Source organism: Sycon ciliatum, chromosome 10, assembly GCF_964019385.1.
Source record: "Sycon ciliatum chromosome 10, ocSycCili1.1, whole genome shotgun sequence".
Lineage (NCBI taxonomy): Eukaryota > Metazoa > Porifera > Calcarea > Leucosolenida > Sycettidae > Sycon > Sycon ciliatum.
The window spans coordinates 19,441,016-19,464,813 of NC_088652.1; the positions used below are offsets into that span (position 1 = coordinate 19,441,016).

General features: G+C 46.0%; 1 protein-coding gene across 1 annotated transcript in view; it reads left to right on the forward strand.

The window, feature by feature from the left end:
- Window positions 1-8,412: 8,412 nt before the first annotated feature.
- The window catches only part of LOC135825587 (uncharacterized), a 30,238-nt gene continuing 14,852 nt past the window's right edge, over window positions 8,413-23,798 (forward strand). The window contains exons 1-12 of the mRNA XM_065338196.1: window positions 8,413-8,904; window positions 12,342-12,425; window positions 13,176-13,355; window positions 14,799-14,847; window positions 16,843-16,938; window positions 17,770-17,837; window positions 19,200-19,286; window positions 20,884-20,979; window positions 21,140-21,247; window positions 21,792-21,860; window positions 22,848-22,974; window positions 23,408-23,466. Of these exons, the coding sequence (XP_065194268.1) occupies window positions 8,845-8,904; window positions 12,342-12,425; window positions 13,176-13,355; window positions 14,799-14,847; window positions 16,843-16,938; window positions 17,770-17,837; window positions 19,200-19,286; window positions 20,884-20,979; window positions 21,140-21,247; window positions 21,792-21,860; window positions 22,848-22,974; window positions 23,408-23,466 (1,083 nt within the window). The 5' untranslated portion in view covers window positions 8,413-8,844. The remainder of the gene's footprint in view (window positions 8,905-12,341; window positions 12,426-13,175; window positions 13,356-14,798; window positions 14,848-16,842; window positions 16,939-17,769; window positions 17,838-19,199; window positions 19,287-20,883; window positions 20,980-21,139; window positions 21,248-21,791; window positions 21,861-22,847; window positions 22,975-23,407; window positions 23,467-23,798) is intronic.

The window sequence follows — 23,798 nt, forward strand, 5'->3', positions numbered from 1 at the left end:
GCTCAATGCTGCCGCTGGAGAGCCATTTTTCTGATCTGCATTATGCATAGCCCAGATGGAACGGAACACCTGTCACAAGGGGAAATGTGTTACAAAAATGGGAGGGCAAAATATAAAATTTGGAAAAAAATAGTAAATTTTGGTCTGGCGTTTCAAAAACTGGAAATTGCGACAAACCTATCGCCAAATTTTTCAGGATGACCGCCATTTTGATTGTGTGACGTCCCTACATACATTTCGATGGGCACTGTATATCTAGATACCCACCACACATTTCTTATACTTCTCATACATTCAGATACCCACTGTGCATTCAAATGCTCACCGTACATGCAGATGCTCACCATACATTCAGATGCCCACCACACATTCAGATGCCCACCATACATTCAGATGCTCACCATACATTCAGATGCCCACCATACATTCAGATGCTCACCATACATGTACATTCAGATACCCAAAATGCATTTAAGTGGTTGCTACATTATTCAGATTCCCCTTACATGTACATGTATGTATATTCCGATACCAGCCACACACTTGGATACCTAGCATACAATGCCATGCACATGTACAGATGGCTCCCATTAAGAGTAGATAAACAAGAGTGTGCAACTCACGGAAGGGTTGGCCCACCGCGGACATTTTTGTGGACGTCATCTTTTCTGAAAATCACGAGTCATACCACATGAGCCACACGCTGCGTGTAGTTATGGGAAGTTTTGTTTTGTGCACTTGGCCGGCCCCTAAGTTTGGCTGGGCTTTGTATTGCAAGGTCGGTGCCCAGCAGCACGTGCTCTCACATTACTCAGCGCCGGGAAAAAGGTGACGTCAACAAAACTTTCTGTACATTGTATACTAGTACATATGATGTACTTTTGAACAGCCACCATACACGAAGGATGCACTTAGTCAAGTGAAAAGGATGGAGGGGATGAGAACTTTATAAAGTAACTAATAAGGGGTGGTTCCTAGGATCACACACCGGAGGATACGCCGCACTTTGAACACTCAAAATCCCCCCCCCCCCCCCCCCCCCGGGCCAAAAGGGGGATTTGGCATATACTCCGATGATCTTAAGTATAGTGTCAGTGTTGCGCAATGTTATCGCATGAGCTGATTGTTGAGTAACTGGTGGTGCTAGTGTAGTATCCCTGCCCGACCAATACCAGTCCTGGAGATGTCCTAGATAGGACATCACGGAACCCAGCATGCCCCAGCATACATACTATGCTGTTCCCATAGTAATCGTGACACGTGACTCAAAACTTTGTGTCGCGGCCTAGGAAGATGAACATGTCTCACTCAAAACAAACGCAACGAAGGCCTTTCGTCTCAAAAGTAATTATTAGTTGTCGTTCTCCTGGCGGCTTGCCTCAAGCGAGTCGAGATTCGTATCTTGCCTCTTGCCTTCACGAATTTTATTTTCCTCGATGTGGAGTACGCCTGGACAAAGGAACTGGCAAGCGAATCGTTTTGGTCGCATTGAAAATTGCAAGTGCACAAGAGGGTTGGCGAAGCAATTAATTTGTGTTCGCACTTTCAGCAGAGCAGTAGCTGCTGCTGCGATAAAGTTTTTACTTTCGCCACTGGTTTCAGGCAGCAGAAGGATCTGGCTGAAAGCGATGGCGATACGTCCATGACCACCACGTCCTGGGTTGATATCCAAGAAAGACCGTCCAAGGTCCAGTTTTAGCCAAGAGCTGTCGTATCCAAGAAATCAAAAACGCCAACAGCAAGCTTTGGCCAAATAATATCTTCCAGGTAGTGATTTACGGGCCTAGCGCCTGCTGCCTCGTCTTCCTCCTCTGCATGGCCAGGTTTGGGGCGAAATGAACGCACGGGGCGTGAAGAAACATTCCAAAGGCAAAACATTCAGAAGCAATCGTTTCCGAAGAAGCGCCGCGTGGCTACGAGAAACCCCACATGAAATCCCCAAACGAAAACGGCCATTCGGTCGGGTATTCGATGGCGAATCGAATATACACTACCTCAATCCCCGCCGATGTCTGATATTCTCCGCCTGTTCCCTCAAACTTGACCAATTCGGAAAGAAATCCATCGCCATTACGATCGTGCATCCTCCACATACATTCAGAAATGCTCGCGCAGCACTTCTTTTCATCGCGTGTGCGCGACCGACGCTTCCATGACAACTCTGGGACAGGTAACCAATCAGACTCATTCAGAGTGCGATGTCCTAGATAGGACATCTCCCCGACTGAATACGGAAGCACTACGGAACTAATACGGAGCTTTGCCTGATGTATATTTAGTGTATCTCCGTATGTAAGCGTATGGCGTCTGCTGCATAAAAGCGGCTGCGCATTTCTGTTTTGATGAAGATGAGAGATTTTGATAATAACGAGCTATTCAACCTCCAGGTGTGCACCGGAGAGAAAGTCAGTTACTTTGCCGCTTCTTTCACTAATAATTATATTTCAGGTGTGTACCTGAAAGAAGTAGAATAAAAGTAATTCTTGTTGATTTCACCGCGCCTACCACTCAGCTACCCATTACATTGGTGGCAGCGGTGTAGTTTTAAATAAAACAACGTGATTCGACCCCAGACCCCCATGGCTCAACCCGCTGCAGCTCCGTGCGACGAATTAAGATAAGAATCATGTTTCTTGCCTTCCTGGGCTTGGCTCTGCTTATTAGCCTGCAGCACAGTCAGGGTGCTAGCGTGGATCACCCTTCTTTCCGCACGGCACTCACTGGACACTCCGATGGCGATTCCAAGCGACCCGCTACCTATACTACCTGTGGTGATGGCGAAGCTGATGAGGACGACAAAAGGCAGGCTGCTGCCCAAGACAAGGAGGGTATTCCCCAAGACCAGCAGCGTTTGATTTTCGCCGGCACGCAGGAGCCCACTCTTCACTTGGTACTTCGCCTCCGTGGTGGGAAGCAGATTTTCGTCAACACTCTTCCTGGCTAGACCATCACTCTTTACGTCGCGCAAAGCGATGCTATCGACAATGTGAAGACCACGAATCAAGACGAGGAGTGAGGTTATTTGTCTGACGCCGAGCTAGCCGCTCTGAGTGACCGGCTCAACCAAGATGAAGATAAAACCTGGCTCGCCCTCCACCATAGCTCCAGCCGCCGCCGTGGTTACTGACGCTGATTCCAGGTATGGCATTTTCTTTCCTGTCTTCCTTCAGTCTCCCTGTTCTCTTCAGTCTTCCTTTATGCGAGTGTGTGAATCCAGTTTAGTTTGGTAGGCGTCTGATCATGGTGAGCCACGGCTTACCCAGCTAACGTGGGACAATGTGTGTGACAACGCCCCTTATAGTTATAGTGTATTCAGTTCGGTTTTTGAACTGCGATGTTCCTGGCGGGTTGTGCCAGCGTTGTGCAGCAAGAGTGCTGTGGTTTCAGGTCCTATTTGGAGGACAGTTCTTTCCCCTTTTGACCCCGTGAGATCGTGTGAACCTGGTGTGCTTCTACTTTATGATTTGTTATTAGTTCATTTCTTCTGTCTACTCTAAACGTTATCATTTCCGATATAATTTGCCATCTTCCGGTTGACGCTGTGTTCGTAACTCCTCACTATTTTTTTTTGAAAATCACGAGGGCGTGATTATCTGTAGGAAGGGAGGGTATAGTATCCCTGCCCGACCAATACGGAACCACTACGGAACTAATACGGAGCTTTGCCTGATGTATATTTAGTGTATCTCCGTATGTAAGCGTACGGCGTCTGCTGCATAAAAGCGGCTGCGCATTTCTGTTTTGATGAAGATGAGAGATTTTAATAATAACGAGCTATTCAACCTCCAGGTGTGCACCGGAGAGAAAGTCAGTTATTTTGCCGCTTCTTCTTTCACTAATAATTATATTTCAGGTGTGTACCTGAAAGAAGTAGAATAAAAGTAATTCTTGTTGATTTCACCGCGCCTACCACTCGGCTACCCATTACACTAGTGGACATTATAGCATAATTTGTAGTTCCCTGGTCCTTCTTCTTATAGATCAAATCAAAGGTACTCGAAGTAATAAATAGGAAAGATGTACTTACAAGTTACAAACACTGCTATGTATCCACTCGACAAAATTCTATAGCACCTTATCAAAACGTTTCCCCTTTTACGTTGAAACCTGCGAGTTCCACCACTGGCATCAGGTCCGTGTGATCAATCCCAGCCAATGACTTCTTTGTGCCATAGTCCCTAGCATATGATCCATCACCCTTGCAAGCTGGTGAATGCTGTAATGCCAGCACAAGTTAGTTGCTACAGCACTGAAGACTACAAATTTTCGGTCCATTCAAATGTCAGCCTCCCAGGGCTAAAATCCATTTCAGCCGCATCAAATTTTCGGCCTGTACTGCTGCCGCCTGTATGCACTATCACACTGAACCTTGCAAAACAAAATTTCGGCCACGACAAATTTCGGTCAAACATGACCAGACCGAAAATAGCCGAAAATAAATATGCGCCGATATTTGTTGACTTTCAGAAGGGTTAACATAGCTTGTTCGATTATATAATTATTATATTCCTGTTTCTTTTGAACTAAATAAATACTGTTTCTTTTGTTTGTTTTTCTCACTTCATCTAGCTTTTGGTTTGCTCCTTCCTTTTTCTTTTTATCTCCTTATGATCGGTTTTTCGGGCCTCTTTGTAGTACGCATTGGCGGATAATGCTCGAAAAGGTGGCAGATTCTGCTCCAAAAGCAGTGAAATTGACAGAACCATACAAACCTTATGGCGGGCAATTCCTCGAATTCTGCTCCATTTCTTTATCCACATACCAAACATGCATGAAACTTACCAGAAAAAGTACCGAATTATGCCAATTTTCCTGCCGGCATTATCCGCATATGTCTACTTTGTAGTAGTACATTGTACTGTTGAGCCACCGAAGTAAAATATGGGGCCGTCCGTAATTACATGTATTTACTTAGAGACGTCTCTAAGAGACGTTTCTGGTGGGTGGGTTCGCCTGCAAGGTGTTTCTAAGAAATACATTTCGGAATGCATGCATACCATACCGCGCGTGTATGTAGCACTGCTACAGCTAGTACAGGTAGGCGTTGAGACGCACTCAGTCTGCACTGCACGGGTCACTGCAGAGTGGCCAGGGAGACAGGGAGACTGTTCACTAGCTACATGACATTGTATAAAGGGTCCACGGAATGCACTTGGCCAATTCCGCCTCTTCCGAAATGAAGGCAGGATTTTTCATCAGTCTCCCTCGAATTCATGCATTCAATGGTGTACTCTTTATTCTGTGTGATATCAGATGAATCATTGTTCACAATATGTCGGAACTCTTTCCACAGTTTTGTCGAATGGATTGCGAGCACAGAATTTGCGACAAATCCCAGTTGTTCATTTCCATAGGCTCTATTCAGCTCATTCAGCTCAGTGCCACGGGGTCATTCGAGAACTATAAAAAACCTGCCGCGGGGACATTGTGTCAAGTAAACTGAATAGTATGTTAAAAAAAATACCGGCATAGATCTGCATCATACATGTAGTGTAGTCACGGTAGACCAGGGTGCCCTACACATGATATTAACCATGTACTCGGTGATTCGGCTGTTCAATGCAACAATCTCTGTAAATAAGCTCCCAGCTTATATCATGTGACTCTTGATATTCAAGAGTATCTGCATTATGATCATGAGACAGAGCTTACACAAGGCAGAACAGCAGAGACCAATGTCTTTCTCGTGCTTCCGAGTTTCTTGTAAAAAGAAACACTCATCGGCCTGTGTGACCGGACCAATGGCAATGGGAGCTAGCCTATACTCTTCAGTGATATTATGGTATGTGTAGGGCTCCGAGTCTCTGCCATGCGCCAGTCACGGGTAGGCATATGCGGATAATGCCGGCAGAAAAATTGGCATAATTCGGTACCGTTTTTCTGGTAAGTTTCATGCATGTTTGGTATGTGGATAAAGAAATGGAGCAGAATTCGAGGAATTGCCCGCCATAAGGTTTGTATCAGGGAGTAGTACAATACCGGTATTGTACTACTCCCTGGTTTGTATGGTTCTGCCAATTTCACTGCTTTTGGAGCAGAATCTGCCACCTTTTCGAGCATTATCCGCACACCCCTAGTCACGGGTAGACCCGGGCCGGAACCCCACTCCTGGCAATGCCAAAGGCGGACCCATCTGCCATCTGCCTAATAGCATGCAGGGAGTCGTGAAATATCAGTATTTGACGACTCCCTGATAGCTGCATGGTACTGTACCAGGGACCGGAGTCGCGGGCCACAAGTAACTTGTACTGTACCAAGAGTACATCAAGAGTACATGTACTCTTGCTTGTACCGGCGACTCTCCCAGCCTTGTCATCAAATAATTACATTGTACTTCACAACCAAATGAAAACCAAAGTGGATATCCCGAATTCGGTACTGAATAGAACAAGAGTAATACAGTACTGTAGCAAGCCACAAAGCAAGTGGTCCAGATAAAATACCTCCGTCCATCTACAAACTCCTCCAGAAACAAATCGCTCCCTCTCTTGCCCAGCTCTTCACCATCTCTTTCAGATCAGGTATTTTTCCCTCTTTAAACAAGATTGCCAACGTTCGTCCAATTCACAAGCGCGTGAGTTCATCTGATCCCAGTAATTATCGACCTATTTCCCTCCGGCTCCCGATCGCTTCCAAGCTGCTGGAGAGGTGCGCGTATGAGCAAATCATGTCGCACAGACAAGGTGAATCATTTCCGAACGCGTTGCCGAATGAACAGTTCGCCTACCGCAAGCAGCATTCCTTCGAAGATCTTTTAGCCACGACAACAAACGACTGGCAAGCATGTCTAGACAAGGGCCAATTTGTTGTCGCTGCTTTTCTCGATCTCAGCAAAGCATTTGACACAGTCAATCACGCCTCCCTTCTTCAAGAACTCTTCTCTATTGGTGTTGGTGGTACTGCACTGCAATGGATAGCTAGTTTCCTACGTGACCGTCGCCAACGAGTAGTCACGAAACATCAGGAAGGTGAACAGTACACACCTACAAGAGGTGTACCTCAAGGGTCAACATTGGGTCCTGCCCTCTTTAACCTATCTGTCCGAGCTCTGCCATCATGTACCATCACGAGCAAGGTTCGGCAATTTGCAGACGACGTGTCTATGTATAAGGCAGGCACGAACTTGCAGAAACTCACTGATGATCTCTCTGCTGACATATCTATCATCAGAGAGTACCTACGTGACCGAGGTCTCAATCTTAATGACTCCAAGACTCACTTTATCATCATAAGACAACAAACAAAATGTGTTCCTCCTAACATCTGCCTTCGGCTCGGCGATGTCCTCCTCATATCCCCAACACCAACGGTGAAGTATCTTGGCCCTCACCATTGACGAACATCTATCCGATTCTCCTATGTCACTGAAGTTGAGAAAAAGGTCGGAACAAAACTTGCCATGTTCCGCAAGATCAGGGACAATCTGACACCGGCTGCGAGAAAGACCTTCTACTGCTCATTTATTAAAGCACACCTTGAGTATGGTTCTGATGATGCGTTTGTACACTGCCTTCACACCACACAACATGATAGACTAACTCGTATTGCTAACCGCGCTGTTAGGATTGTTTTTGGTTTCCCTTGGCACTATGATGTTTCAGTCTTACACACCAGATATGGCCTTGCTCCTATTGCACTGCCGCTATCAGCTTAAACTGTATATTCTTGTCTTTCGGGCCCTACGTGGCATGTGTAGCACTCTGCTCTCTGATTGCTTCTGCCTTCGTTCTGCCACAACACGCACAGCTGCCCGTACACGTTCCCAGTCCATAGATTCACTTGCTCTGCCTAAAGCACGCACTCGTTATGGCTTATTCGCTTTGAGCTTTCTGGCTTCTGACCGCTGGAATTCTCTTCCAGCTGACATTCGCTCTTGCTCCTCGCTTTCACTATTCCGCAAATCTATACGTGACCACATAGGGTACCCTGTAAAAAGGCCTTAGGCCTGTGGGGATTGCCCTATTCAAAATTTAAATAATAATAATAATAAGAGTCCATAAACACTCTTGGTAACCGGGCCGTGCTGCGAAATCACAAGCAACATCAAAGAGTAACTAACTTACTTACAGGGGGGCGGGGCGGGCGGGGGGCAAACCGTCAGCAGCAAAATGGACTGAAAATGAAACTCTCAGCGGCAAAACCCAGTGTTGACTCACATCATCAGGGAGTCGGCAAATACGGTATTTGACGACTCCCTGACTCACATCATGCATATCCGGTATTTACGTTATGCACTGCATGGCGTCACCAGAGTGACCAGACTCACCATCTATATCTCACGTGCACATAATGCACACAGTCACATGGTCAGTGCAAAAATTATTCATGTCATGATTACGTCACTTTCAGTCAGGTATTTCCAGGGCTGATGAAAAAAATTCAAATGACAACAGCGTCCATCTCTGTTATGTCTCTGACCAGTGCACAGTTATCATGGTTATCGAGACGTCGAGTTACATGACTTGTACTCCAATGTCGACTCTGTCAAGCTAGAAAGAGAGTTGCCTCGAGAAGCAACCACTTTAGGGATGGTGCAGACGTAGGGAGAGTGATAGAGACAGTAGCCCCAGACCCTGTTCAGCATTACCTACGATTTGTTTGTGTGAAGCCCAACTGCTTATGACTGGTGTCCATCTGAAAGTCAGGACATAGCTTTTCTAAGCTCCTCATTGTCGTGTTCATGGTGCGTGGATTTGCTTCAAGCATGATCAAATAATTTGTTGAACTACCTGCCTGTGATATGGCTGTTTCAGACGAAAGGCTTCCTTAGTATAGTAGTAGTTTCTACCTTGGCGAGGTACATACGACTTAGTACATGTTGTGACATTGCTGAGATCGCTGAACATGTCCTCCCAGCTGAAGAAAGTATCCGTCCTGAACTCGCAGGTGGTGGAGGATTATACTGTAAGGTGATAGTCCCTTTCTTCTTGTACCAATTTTGTGTTGTTAGGTCGTATGAGGAATCTTGTCACAATAATTAATTGTTATTGTTTGTAGTAAATTCACAAAAAAATGATTATTGATTACTGGTACATTCGTATACGACTTTGAGTAAGATTATGACATGCTGACACAACAGTGAGAATTTATGCACAAATCGTTTTCGTGGCAGTTATGCAAGGAATGAGTAAGCAGTCAGAGTGTTGTGCAACGACTGCCATACAATAATAGAGGACTTGGGCAGGCAGGCACTCGGTGATGCTAGTTGATTTATTTGTGGTTCGATTTATTTGTGTTTTGATTTATTTGCGTTTATTTGGCATGGCTATGCGCACGCTGCTCAGTCTTGTGTGAGCCTAGTCGGTTGGACCAAACAGAGCAGAGGGCACATGACTAGTTTGGGCGCGTGCTTTAGTTGATTTAGTGGTGCATGTACCTTCCTGTGGGTATATGTAGGACTCAGTGACCAGTCAAGGCCCCGTGACCAATCACGGTCCCCGTGACCAGTCAAACAGTCACAAACCCCCCATGACCAGTCACAAATTAGTTTACCAGTCACAATGCCCCATGACCAGTCACAAATCACCATACATGTACATGTGTAAAGTACACAGTTCGTGACTGCTCGCAGGGTGCTTCGTACTGCAGGATTTGTTGTGGAAACTATAATACCCTATGAGCGGTCACAGAATACAGTTGTGACCACTATAATTCCATGCGGAATGTACAGTTGTGACCACTCTTTCTCTGTGAGTAGTCACAGGCAGAATATAGGTAAATCTGTATTACAAGAGAGATTGGAGGCTTTGTCACAACTCTGAGTTTCACGTATTACTACGATCGTCAGGCAACTGATGGCTCCTAAACGGGCAGCCTGAACATAAGGGGGAGCAAGGGGTTAGGTGGGAAATTCTAAGGGGTATCATAGGCGACGGGTATTATAGTGCAAGAGTCAGGTGCAGGCGTGAAGTTGCCAAGTCTTCAGACTTGGGGCTATGCAGCAGCAGTTCCAGCGTGAATGACATAGAATAGAGCTGGGGACCACACATACACCCACACCATTACACACACATACACCCACACTCTCTCCCTTTTCTCACATACACTCACACGCGTGCACACACACACACACACACACACACACTCATTCTCTAAATCTCTCTCACACACACACGCACATAATTATGTCATTCATTCTCTACATCACACACACACACACACCTGGCCTGGTGTACAGCTGCCAAATGCTTAGCCACGCCGCCCCCGAGACAGGGGAAGAGTAGAAGAGAGAGTTTGAGACACACAAACACACATCCACACACACACACACACACACACACACACACACATCTGGCCTGGTGTACAGCTGCCAAATGCTTGGCCACGCCGCCCCCCCCCCCCCCCCCCCCGAGACAGGGGGAGAGTAGAAGAGAGAGTTTGAGACACACACACACACACACACACACATCCACACACACAAACATCCACACACACACACACATCCACACACACACACATCCACGCACGCACACACAAACACACACACACATTCTCTCTCTCCCTCTCTCTCACACACACACACACACACTCTCTTTCTCACGCATGCACACACACACACACACATGCGCGCGCACACTTACTCACACACACACAAACACACACACACACACACACAAATAGGCAGCGGGACTACCAGCTAGATTCACGTGACCTTGCGGACAAAGTTACGGAGGTAGAACTTGTTTTCATGACGACACTTGGACACAAGTACTTCTGTATTATTATTCAAGAACATCTCGTCAGACATACATATCGATACATGTCTGGTGCACTCTCACTAACAAGCAGGCATCGCAGGCTACATTCGCACCAGCAATCAAAAGAAGTTGAGGTGAGTGAATATTTCCATAAAATTAATAATTGGAAGACAAATGAAGGTGTGGAGGATCGCCCAAAAACACTGACAAGGAGACAGTAAACGGTACACAGTACTCGTATGCATGTACTTATACACGTTATAGCAGCACAACGAGAAAGACCATGATGCATGATGATTAATGTTGCATCAATAAATTTTACAGAGTTATTTTGGGAGTAGAAATGAAGATGTGTTCGAAGCAGTAAACTGCGTAAGCACTACGTTGAGCCAGAATATTGAAATACAGTTTCCTGCAGTCAAAACAAGACACTCACACTTCTCTGGTCTAGTTCGCCATTCTTATCGATAAACTTGACTTGATTTAATTTCTTACGATGGTTCTTGAGAATGGATCAATGATGTCTTGAATAGATGTCTTCCTGAACGACTTCAACTGAGAGGCAGTTTCAGTTTCAACAAGCTGGACATTGTTTTTCTGTGGAGTCTTCCACAAGAAAGACAGAGCTACACACACGAAGGTGCTTGATGTACTCAGTACCTTCTTGGAAATGAACATATTTTCATTTCCATCTTCATTATATTTTCGTCTCTGCATCGTCCACTTCTGACTCCGTAATCTTGTCACCCATCCTCTCCAAAAACACAAATCGAGTGCTGCTTGCATGCTGGATCAGTTGAAGTCAGTCTCTGCTCTAGCAAGATCGGCATGCAAAAATTACATGACTGAAAATATTCCGAAATAGCTTTTCTGAACGACGAAGTTTGTTCTTCAAATATGATGAATAGCACAACCTACTAGCCAGAACGTCCTCTCAAAAGAGATTCTATCTGAAGCCTGCAAGATTTTTGACCACCCTTCGTTTTGGAGAGGAGCCCACACACACCAGACTCGAGCTACAAGTAAACTACGCGGAGATCGAGAGTTGATCGAAATCTTTCTTGCTCACTTCTGAAACCATGGAAACCTGTGAAGGAAAAAAGTATGCTGAACGCGTGAATGCCTACAGTTGAGTCGTAATATTTTGACATGGATCCTGTGACCGTTCACAGAGAAAGTCGCGGCTGTTTCTGACTGGTCATCGGGATTCAAACTGGTGTGTGACTTTATGACTGCTCTTCGGGGATTTGTGACTGTTTGATTGGTCACGGGGATCGTGATCGGTCATCGAGACGTGACTGCTCACTGAGTCCTACATATATCCTAGGTTGCATACATGTGCCCTCATGCAATCAATCCATTTATTGCATCTTGTCCTCACACTTTAACGTAGATATGCTGACATTTGAAAACCTACCCTCGATTCTGAGGGGTTGGACTGTGTGTGTGTGTGGGGGGGGGGGGGCTTTTGGGTGGTCTGTAAGCCGGTGCGAACTTGCAATCATCTTTGCAAGATTCTTCCTTCCCTCTGTGATTTCCTGGAGATGCCCCATGATCAGTGAGCACATATAACATGTGCATGCGCATGTCTGTACATGTCTCTGTGCTTTGTCTGTTCTATCTACATTTGTTTTGTTTGTTTAGGTTTATCAGCTGAAAGTCACTTTTGTAGATGCATCCTGGTATGTATCTCGTCGCTATAGTGAATTTTACAGTCTGAACGAAGTGGTAAGTACTGCGTGTGTGTGTGTGTCTGTGTGTGTGTGTGTGAGTGTGTCTGTGTCTGTGTGTGTCTGTGTCTGTGTGTGCGTGTCTCTCTCTCTCTCTCTCTCTCTCTCTCTCTCTGTCTCTCTCTCTCTCTCTCTCTCTCTCTCTCTCTCTCTCTCTCTCTCCTTATCTCGCTTGGGTCATGTTGATTGTTGTCTGTGATAGATTGGAATGTGTCCCTTTGACAATGTTTAGCAGACAACTACAGTGCAGCCAGCTCCAGTCCAACCATCCAACCATTAACCTGTCGGTTGGGTTGGGCTACCCTCCGTGGCTTTGCATTGTTTTCAATGAGACTGATTTATTGTAAGCTTTGGAGCAAATGTCCGAGGATGCAAGAATATATCAATGCAAGATTTTTAAAAAAGGGCAATCAACCCTCCACTAGGCAGAACATATGCAATAATTATATTGTATACTGCGTAGTAGACTTGATTTGTTTGGCTTCACACGGGCAAGGAAGACGGGATACTACTGTCGTGGACATTAAAATCCGATGGGATGCCCGGGGCTGGCGTTGCCCTTACTGCTTTTAGCACGTACACGCACTGTAGTTCACGCACACACTGTAAAAAATGGACCTGCAGTGCACGCGGCTGCAAGGCCAGCGCCCCGTGACCGCTTGACTTCTCAATGGATTTCAATGTCCGCTACAGTACCGTACAGTAAGGTAAAGCCGTTCATATGTTGTGTTCATATTCTATTTTTCAGCTCACCAAGCAACATGGCATCGACAAGAACTTGTTGCCCGCAAGGCGATTGTTTGGCAACCAACGGCACTCAGTTATTGAAGAGCGCAAAGCCGGATTGAGCAACTATCTAGATCAGATCTGCAAGCTGTTAAACCCATTGCCGTCATGTATCAAGCTGTTCCTGGATTTTCACCGACATGTAAGTGCTGCACATTCGGTAGTATTTTCAGCGAATGTGCAGTCCTCTTGGTTTGGTCAATGGCGTTAATTTAACAAAAGCAATAGATGTAACTGCAGCCATAGTGTGTGTTGTTTGCAGTGTTATACAATGCCGTGTTGCGCTATGCACATGTATAGAGAGAGCCCCTACTATTACGTTTGAAATGTAAACCATTGTGCAAGTTGAGCAAGAGGTGTGTAGTCAGATTTGAGGGCAAGTGCGTCGGTCAGAACTTGTGTAACCTTGTATCTCAGTGCATATTCGTATGAATGGAATCAATCATGAGTACAAAGGCAAGACCAGCCATTACATACCCTGCGAGCGAAGCTAGGAGGGTATGTATTCGCTGGTCGACCCTAAGTAAGAATGTTTTGATTGCATTTATGACATGCACTCAGCGGACAAACCCAATAACATTCACAGCATTTCAGTGCTTCAGCCAGTATATCTATGGTGATAGCCAATCAATCACGCTGCATGCAAATTGCAAGCGTCCACCATGTCTCTGAAAATCCACATTGTATTGGCATCGTGACTGGCATTTTGCACCTGACTTAGAATTGAATATTTATGTTCACCACCCTGAGGAAAGCAGACCTTTTTGAGTACTAGTAGTACGAGGACACTGTCAGGTCGTAGCCTTGTCTATGCCAAGCGCAGAGTGAATGTCGAGTGTCTGATGACTGGGAATATTATGCCATACACTCGACCTTCTATTATCGCGCACTGGGTGTCACCAGACTGTACCACCTGTTACTGATAGCATGTACATGTATAATCATGTACATGTACATGCACTTGCACTTGCTACACACATTCTGTACATAATAATCATAGCAGTGTTACACGTGTTATGGCACCTGCTGGTCTAAATGTGCCGTAATAGTTTTGTCTTTGGTCACCTTACATGTGAATGCCAGACTGTATGTATGACTTGGGAGTACTTGTGTCTTACAAATACCTGCTAAAAACTGCAATCGTTTTGTCACCAATTGCATGCGCGTGAGTTGTTATTTCTGGAGCTTTCCTATTTATACTAGGTGTTGCTTGCCTCCACTTCCTTACTGAGGCACTGATGATGGCCAATGGGTGAAATGTTGATAGTGACGATTGATTGTATTCGTTGCAGCTAAGAGCCTGTGCTGGTGTGTGTTTGCGATGGAGGCATTTTCAAATGTGCATGCAGTAGTAAAACATACCTGTCAGCAAACAAGAGAGCTAAGAGAACTGAGAGCTCTGCCTGGTAGAGGAAGTTGACTCGATGGACGCAGTATGGTGGCCAAGTGAGGGAGGTGATCAGATTAGGGAGGGCTGTGTGTACTGTCAGGATTATGTCCTTTATTTCCTGCAGCATTTCTGGACTTTTCTGTGTTCACTTGGTCCTTGAGTATCTTGTGTCTTCCCCTTTTTGGTCCCTTGCAGCATCCTCTGAGCATCACGTATGATCTTGCACGTCATCTGTTTCACCATGGTCAGTATGCACTGTTGTTCAGTCCTTCTTGTTGTGGTTTCATTCTCCATGCTAAATAACCGATATACCGGTACATACCCTATGTGGACTAAGTACATGTATACGACTGTGCTTGAACATACAATCACATGCTAGTTATCCAAACACTTTTTGGGACCAGCCCTGTTTGAATAAGTTAATAATTTGCATCCTGATAATGGCAATTTGCCGAAACGTCAATCATGGTACAGTCAGACCTCGCTTAACCGCACACATCTGTTTTCCACAAAAACATCCGGATAGGCGACGGAACCGGATAACTGAACACACATACTGTATATGCATGTGGCATATCAAAAGCAGTGACATCGTACATACATGTACTTCGAAGTAGACGGGTCCTATGCAGTACAACTAGCGTGCACAGTATGTAAAACAAGCGAGAAAAATGACAAGTGCATGCAACTGAGTGCTGTCCACATGCACCCAGCAGGTCAAGGACCTCATTTGCCTGTACAACTCCCTGATTCTAGCTTCTGCAAGGCACATGCAACCGGATACGACGAAGCTTTTTGTACACATTTCAACCAGTTTGTACACAAAATCATGCACCGGTATGCGGATCGCGAGGTCCGGTTATGTTGTATACATAACATATGCTGCACATCGGTAACCAGCGATTTTCTTCCGGATGGCGAGGGATCCGGATAAACGAGGACCGGATAAGCGAGGTCTGACTGTACTGTAAACTGAGTTGTGAGTTTGCAGTGCCCGGGGAAAGAGCATGTGTGCTCACCATCTCTCTGAAGTGTAAGCTAGTCTATTACCTTGCTCTAGCCACTGTGCATTTTCAAGGTACTCCTTGTAACATGTTAACCCTTTACGCAACGAGCTCAACGTTTACAGAGAATTCCACCGTGTAAAAACTAAAAACATTGCCTTGAATTGAACATAACTTTAATTTCCCTTGGACAATTGTCATTATCTTGGGCATCCTGGAAAGCTCATGACGAGAGGAACACCGTGGACTCAAACTCAATCCCACAGGATGCGCTGAACCAGCGCTGCAAGCCAGCGAAGGCGTTTCAGCACGGGGCTTGCACTCTCGATCGATCTCCATCCGCCATTTCACTCTCTTTGCTTGTATGAAGCTCCATTTTTTTGTAGTCACTCACAGGAGTCTTAGTTTGAATTCAATTGTCTGCATGTTCCAGCATCAACGTTTCCTGGTGTTTGGCCATTGTTTGCACGTGCATGTACTCATGTATGTACGTGTGTGTGTATACATGTATCTGGTGGAAATGTGTGTGTGTATACATGTATCTGGTGGAAATGTGTGTGTGTATACATGTATCTGGTGGAAATGTGTGTGTGTATACATGTATCTGGTGGAAATGTGTGTGTGTATACATGTATCTGGTGGAAATGTGTGCGTGTATACATGTATCTGGTGGAAATGTGTGTGTGTATACATGTATCTGGTGGAAATGTGTGTGTGTATACATGTATCTGGTGGAAATGTGTGTGTGTATACATGTATCTGGTGGAAATGTGTCTACAACTCTAGACAGTACAGTAAAACCTGTGTTTGCCGGACCCTGTACCAAACGGAATCCTGCATTGACCCGACAAATTTTCATGCACCAAGTGCCGTAGACAGAACGTACATCCCTGGATCAAGCGGAATCCTGTTATATCAGACAGTTTCCGCTGTGCCAAGGGTGTCCGGTTAGGGCAGGTTTGACTGTAGTTTGTGCTATGCTATCTGATGAGTGCTTTTTAACACGAAGCTTCGAGTAACAGTGAAGAAGGACGTGGTTGTATCATTGATGTGTGCCTATTGTACTGTGTATATATCTGTGTGGTGTTTGTGTGTGTGTGTGTGTGTGTTTGTTTGTGTGTGTGTGTGTGTGTGTGTGTGTGTGTGTGTGTGTGTGTGTGTGTGTGTGTGTGTGTGTGTGTGTGTGTGCACACACCTGCATGTGTGGCGTTGTTATGTTGGCAATGTTTGAGCAGGCGATGAGATCCTGATGTCTCGCTTGCCAGTGCGTCTATCATCCCTGCAGCTCTTCTCCATCACGCAGAGACTGCTTACAGATGCTGCACCCACAGGTGAATGATGTGTTGCTGTGTTATGTTGTCGGCGATGTGTTGGTGTACTCTCCTTTCAGTGCTGTATCATTGTGGGTATCCGCACATTTTGTACACTACCGTAGCGTACCGTCTTTACGCCATCTGGCTCTAATATCCATTTCACAAGCACTCTGAGCTGGTGTATGGTTTCATAATTGAGACACAGGTATCTACAAGGGTTTCTACTTCAACTCCCTGTGCTGTTGTGTAGGCGGAAGCAGCAAACAGGAGATAGAAGGATATGGCATGTCCTTGTCTGTGGCATTACAGCTGCACAGTAACTCCAGGCTTGGCCAGTGAAAGCTAGACCCACGGAGCCTTTTAGCGTCATGAACTGGTTATAATGACATTGTCTCGAGCGCATTGCCACACTGTTGTAACTTGATTTATTCTTCCGCTCCCAGACCAGTGCCATCTCCACACTCAGACGATTGATGACACGACTCCATTGGGAAAGGACTATATTTACAAGGAGATGACTAAAACAAAACTGGACATGACGAAGACTCCTTTCCACACAGCTGTAACATGTGCATGCACCAACACCACGTACACATGACGTGCACAAAAACACCCGCACTACAATAGCATGACCTTCGTCGCTACACATGATAATTGGTCTGAGTTTCATTGACAAGAGCTTCACAACGAGATCGCACTATCGGAACATGCCCAATTTCTCTCTCTCTCTCTCTCTCTCTCTCTCTCTCTCTCTCTCTCTCTCTCTCTCTCTCTCTCTCTCTCTCTCTCTCTCTCTCTCTCTCGGTCTCTCAAACTGCGATTCATGTGCTATCTGCTTGTTTCTAATAGAGAATGGGGACAAGGAAAGTGATATTGGCCATCTCTTCGACGTCTTGTACTGCTTGGAAAGCTTAGAGGTAGGTGATGTTTGCTATTTGGTGTAAATCTGATTCTGGATCAGGCTGAAGTCAGAAGGCATCCTGTACTGCCCCGTGCACTCGCTGAAACCCATTAACTTTCAAAGTGCAGTGCTGCTCAATGAAATCCAGTCGTGCCACTCAAGTTTGCGCCTTGCACCATTTCGCAGCCCAGTGTTCGCAGGTCTAGGGCTGTGCAACGCCCGGCTTGAGTGATGCGACTGGATTTCATTGAGCAGTACTGTGTGTGTGTGGGGGGGGGGGGTGCGTGTGTGTGTGTGTGCGTGCGTGCGTGCCTGTGTGCATGCATGCGTGTGTGTGTGTGTGTGTGCGTGCATGCGTGTGCGTGCGTGCGTGCGTGTGTGTGTGTGTGTGTGTGTGTGTGTGTGTGTGTGTGTGTGTGTGTGTGTGTGTGTGTGTGTGTGTGTGTGACTGAGGATGGGTGAGTGTGCGTGTCACTAAGGGTGGTTGAGTGGATAGGTGTCACTGAGGGTGGGTGATTTTGTGTGTCACTGATGGTGTGTGTAGGGGGTGGGAGGGGAGTGACACTGAGGGTGTGTGTGTGGGGGGGGTGTCGCTGAGGGTGTGTATGTGGGGGGGGGGGGGGGGGGGGGGGTCACTGAGGGTGAGTGAGTTTGTGTGTCACTGAGGGTGTGTGTGGGGGGGGGGGGGTACTGAGGGTGGGTGGGTGATGGGGGGGGGGGGGTACTGAGGGTGGGTGGGTGATGGGGGGGGGGGGCACTGAGGATGGGTATGTGATGGTTGGGGGGGGGGGGGGGGGGTCACTGAGGGTGGGGAGTGTGTATGTCACCGATAGTCGGTGAGTGTGGTTATTGATATGTGCATCTCATAGAAGAGTGTAGTCTGGTTGTGTAGACTTAAAATGTTGGTCCTTTACTGACTATGTGGTTCAATTGGTGGGTGCAATTGTGTTTCATCTTTGGCCAGTTTTCAGCCACTAGACTGGGCTACTTGGAGATCGTACTGTTGCCTCTACCACATGTGTGGATGTATACTATGTATGTGTGTATACTACAAGCAAACTCGGTAACACTGCCCTGTTATCGTCTCTATTCTCACCAATATCCGTTAACTCTCACAAAACAACCCAATACCATTGTCCCAATGCCACGCCTTCACTTCGCACATATGCACTAACTTCCACACTAGCACCAAATATCTAGGCCTGCTCGTAGAGAATTCGATAGTGAATGCTGCTGTCTGATGATCGCTTCGATGCGTGAAACTTTAAGTTACAGCTAACACAGCCTTTCGCCTCTGTTGTGTGTGTGTGTGCGTGTATATACTATGTATGTGTGCGTTTGTTTGTGTGCAAATGGCTTTTTGCATGTGCGTGAGTAGGTGACTGGAACTGGAAGGAAGTTTCCCGATAATCGCTCTCTTTTGACGCAGGATTTGGAGCCATTCAAGAGCATGACACAGCTCCTGGTACGTTAACGTTGTAAGGAAAACCTTGTTACAGTGAAACCTCGTTAGAAAGAACACTGATAAGGCAAATGGTTGCTTTTAAAGAAGGACTAGTATTCGTAACTGTATTGGATAAAACCCTGTGTATTCACTGGGTAAAACATATGGATAAGAAGAACTCCCGTTATTGCGAACAAATATCATCGGTCCCTTGATGTTCGTCCTAAAAAGGTTTGACTGTACTAGTAACTACTAAACTAGCACATGTACATTGTATGTAGTGACCCCGGGTCATGTGCTCAGTCACAATGTCTATCATGTGCTCAGTCACAATGTCTATCATGTGCTCAGTCACAATGTCTATCATGTGCTCAGTCACAATGTCTATCATGTGCTCAGTCACAATGTCTATCATGTGCTCAGTCACAATGTCTATCATGTATTTCATTTCCTATTGAGCCGTGGTGTTGCATAATGAGTGCTTGCGTTGTTCCCAGCATGGTAACCGGGCCAGGACCTGACATACATGTATCAGCTATGCTTCAATGTCTTCCTGTACAGTCGTGCTCAATGAAATCCAATCTTATGGGTTTGAAACTCGGATGTTGAGCCAATAATAAATGTAAAACGGAAGGGGACATATGGATACAAATTAAGAGTAACTCTCCACCACTGTAATTAGATACTATATACAGTCAGAAAGTGCAACAACTAGGCACAAAACTGACAGAATACTGAGTCTCAACATTCGACCACCTGACACCTAGCTCCAACACATCTCCGAAGCGCTAACCGACAGCCTTCCAACTTGGAAGGTTCTAGGTTAAGGTAGACCAAAGAGGGAAATGTGTTGGAGCTAGGTGTCAGGTCGTCGAATGTCTCAGTACTCTGTCTGTTTTGTGCCTAGTTTTTCCACTTTCTGACTGTGGCGCCTAGTCGATGCATGGTTGGCGGTATTCTTTCTTTTTATTCATTTCTAACCCATTGCTCAATGGGGGACCAAAACCTGAGTTTTTTTTATTATCAGATCGCCCCTACATGTGTGATTCTGTGAAACGCAGGGCCGCATGTGCCCTTGTCACACCACAAAACAACCCTTTTATGAACACTCATGGTTCAGTGCCAATACCGGTAGTTTTTCGATCAAAGTCAAAAAGCCCCGGTATGCCGGTAGTGACCGTAGTTTCCTGGTATAATACCGGGAAAACCGGTATGGTTGGCAAGTATGGGTGTAGACTACGCATACCTTAAAAATGCACTGAATTTGAAGCATGCTCTGGCTCACTAAAGTGAATGCGCAACAGCGGGGATTCTTACTAGGCATAATAGCCGTTTCTCCTTTCCTACACTGCTGCTGGTGCTGTTGCTGCTTCTGTTTCATGTCTTTATTCTAATAATGGACTGTTGCTGCTGCTGTTGTTGCTGCTGCTGCTGCTGCTATTGTTCCTGTTGTTGTTGCTGCTGTTCCTGCTGCTAATGCTGCTGCTGTTGTTGTTGCTGCTGTTGCTGCTGCTGCTGTTGTTGTTGCTGCTGTTGTTGTTGCTGCTGTTGTTGTTGCTGCTGCTGTTGCTACTGTTGGTGCTGCTGTTGTTGGTGGTGGTGGTGTTGCTGTTGTTAGGTGGATCACTGTGACCTTGGCAGTGTTGTATGCGCAGATCGACTGAAAGATCAATTGCAAACACTTTCGGTACACCAGACAATTTCATCCTGCCAGGTAAGTGGCTTGAGTGAACCCCAATACAGCGAGCAGCAGTAGTTTCCACCTCTGTTCCTTTTCTACTACTCCAATGATCTGCTCTCTTGTATCTGTGGCACAGATTCAGTTTGTATTTTCATTTTTCAACCCCCTTTTTCTCTTCTTTCTACTGCTGTAGGAGTTGCTTGTAAACTGGCCAAGTGAAGAAGTCCGTACATCGCCATGGTGTTGTTTGGTTACTCTGAATCTAAACAATAACCAGATCAAGGAAATTGATGACTCAGTTGTAAGTAGTGTCCTGATTGTCTGCACCTTTTTCTGATCATGTTCTGATTTGTGCTGGCTTCATGCTGTCTGCTCCGTAGGTGTACAATGTACAATACATGAGGTTGTCTACCTGCCCCCCCCCCCCCCCCCCCTACACCTCAGACCTCAGACATGCCCATCGCGGAAGCGATGATAGCGAACAGCTACGTTAGACATCGCAACTTGTGCTGGGATTACACCATTCAACAGCTTACACACACACACACACACACACACACACATACACATACACACACACACACACACACACACACACACACACACACACACACACACACACACACACACACAAGCGCTTTCTCGATCTGTGTCTGGCCTTTGTTAGTCTAAAATAAACCTCTTTTTTTCTTCTTTCCAATTCCATCTTCAATCCTGACGGTGCTTTATTCTTACTTGTGCTGCTGCTGTTGCTGCCATTATCTTCCTTGCTGTTGTTACATTGTGTGTTTGCTGTTGTTACATTGTGTGTTTGTTGTTGTTACATTGTGTGTTTGTTACCACAGAAACTGTTACTTCATGTTGAGCAATTGGATCTCAGTTCAAATCGTATCCAAGTGATTGCGAATCTGAAGGTAGAGAGTTCTACTGTGATAATGCGTGTCGTGGCAAATCCACTTGCAATTCCGATAAGGCCTTTCGTACTACAGCTGTATTACTTCTCAAATGAGTGCATGGTAATAATATGATGAAGCGCAACAATGTCAATTTATACCTCTGTGTTCGCATGAATTGATGATGACACGTACATTGGAAAATGAGGCCGTGTCAGAATTACAAGTGGCTTTGTCGTATCTCCCCGGTTCTAACTTACTGGGTAGTGGCAAGCCCTATTGCCCGGTGTATTGTGTGCGAAGTGTACTTGCTGCTGCTGCTGTTTCTGCTGCTACTGCTGTTGCTGTTGTTGCTGCTGCTGTTGCTGTTTCTGCTGCTGCTGCTGTTTCTGCTGCTGGTGCTGCTATTGCTGTTGCTGCCGCCGCTGCTGCTGCTACTGTGGCTGCTGGCCTGCGTATGTGAAAGCACTGCAGCATTGAGCAGTGAGGCAGCACTAGTAAGCAACAGTACGTTATCTCCAGAACAGTGCAGATGCCTGTATGTTCTCTAGCCAGAGCTGCGCAGGTGCCTGGCGCTCTCTCTCTCTCTCTCTCTCTCTCTCTCTCTCTCTCTCTCTCTCTCTCTCTCTCTCTCTCTCTCTCTCTCTCTCTCTCTCTCTCTCTCTCTCTCTCTCTCTCTCTCTTTGTAGGGCAAGTCTCGTCCGGCCAAAACATGTATATGGGTCTGGCAAGCTCTCCTGGTCCAGCCAGCACAATGCATTGATATGACATGGCTTTCTTTTTGTCATATTTTGTATCCTCTTTGTTCTCACATTATGGTATGTTTCTGAAAAAAAGCGGTCTGGACAAAGCCTGAGCAACCAATACAGATGTGTCTTGCTTACACTTGCCTTGTGAGCCTGTGAACTTCAAACAAACACGTATCTGCTGTTTGAATGCAACCAACAATTTGTTGATTCTAAATGGTTGTCCTCGTCTTCATTGCTGTCTTTCTTGTGTGCATTTTAGCATCTACCCCGGCTACGGTGGCTAAATTTGGCCCATAATGAGATCAGCAGTGTGGACGCTCTACACCTTCATCTTGGCAATGTTACAACATTGTTGATACAGGACAACTGTATCTCTAGTTTAGCTGGTATGTCTCTCTGTGCTGCTGCTGCTGTTTCTGCTGCTGCTGCTGTTGTTGCTGCTGTTGTTGCTGTTGTTGCTGCTCTTGTTGCTGCTGCCGCCCTGCTGCTGCTGGTGCTACTGCTGCTGCCACGGCTGCTGCTGCTGTTTCTTCTGCTGCTGTTGCTGCTGCTCGTATTGCTGCTGCTTCTGCCGCCGCCGCTGCTACTGCTGTTGTTGTTGCCGTGGCTGTAGGTCTAGCTGCTGCTGCTGCTGCAGCCACCACGACCATCAAGGGGTGATGGTGGATATTTAAACACCTTTCTAATTCCATGGATCGTTGCATCATGGATTACTTATAAGGTTGTTTGGTGCATTGATGGCTAATGGATAAAAAAAATCTGCCCACCATTTTACCACTCACATTCCTTCTGCCACTATCCGATTGTCTTGCTTTTCAGGTTTACATCGTGTGTTCTCCTTGGAGCATGTCAATGCAAGTTACAATCAGTTGCATCAGGTAAGAATATGTGCACTTCGACTAAACGTTCAATTACTGCCATAAGGACGCACCAAATCCGCAGATCACTGGCATCACAAGTACATTAACTAGAGTGTGCAACTCCGCCAGCTGGTCTGGCCCACGGCGGAATTTCTTGTTGACGTCACATTTTTCATAACACATGACGCATGTCTTACAGTGCATGCGAAAGCATGCGCTCAGCGCCAACCTTCATCGCAAGTTTGGGTTTTGGCCACCTTCAAAACGAAACTGTTAACTTTTCTCCTGCTGCTGTAGCTTTTTACCATACTTGTAGTGCAAGTTTAGTGAAACCTCATACGGTATGACTC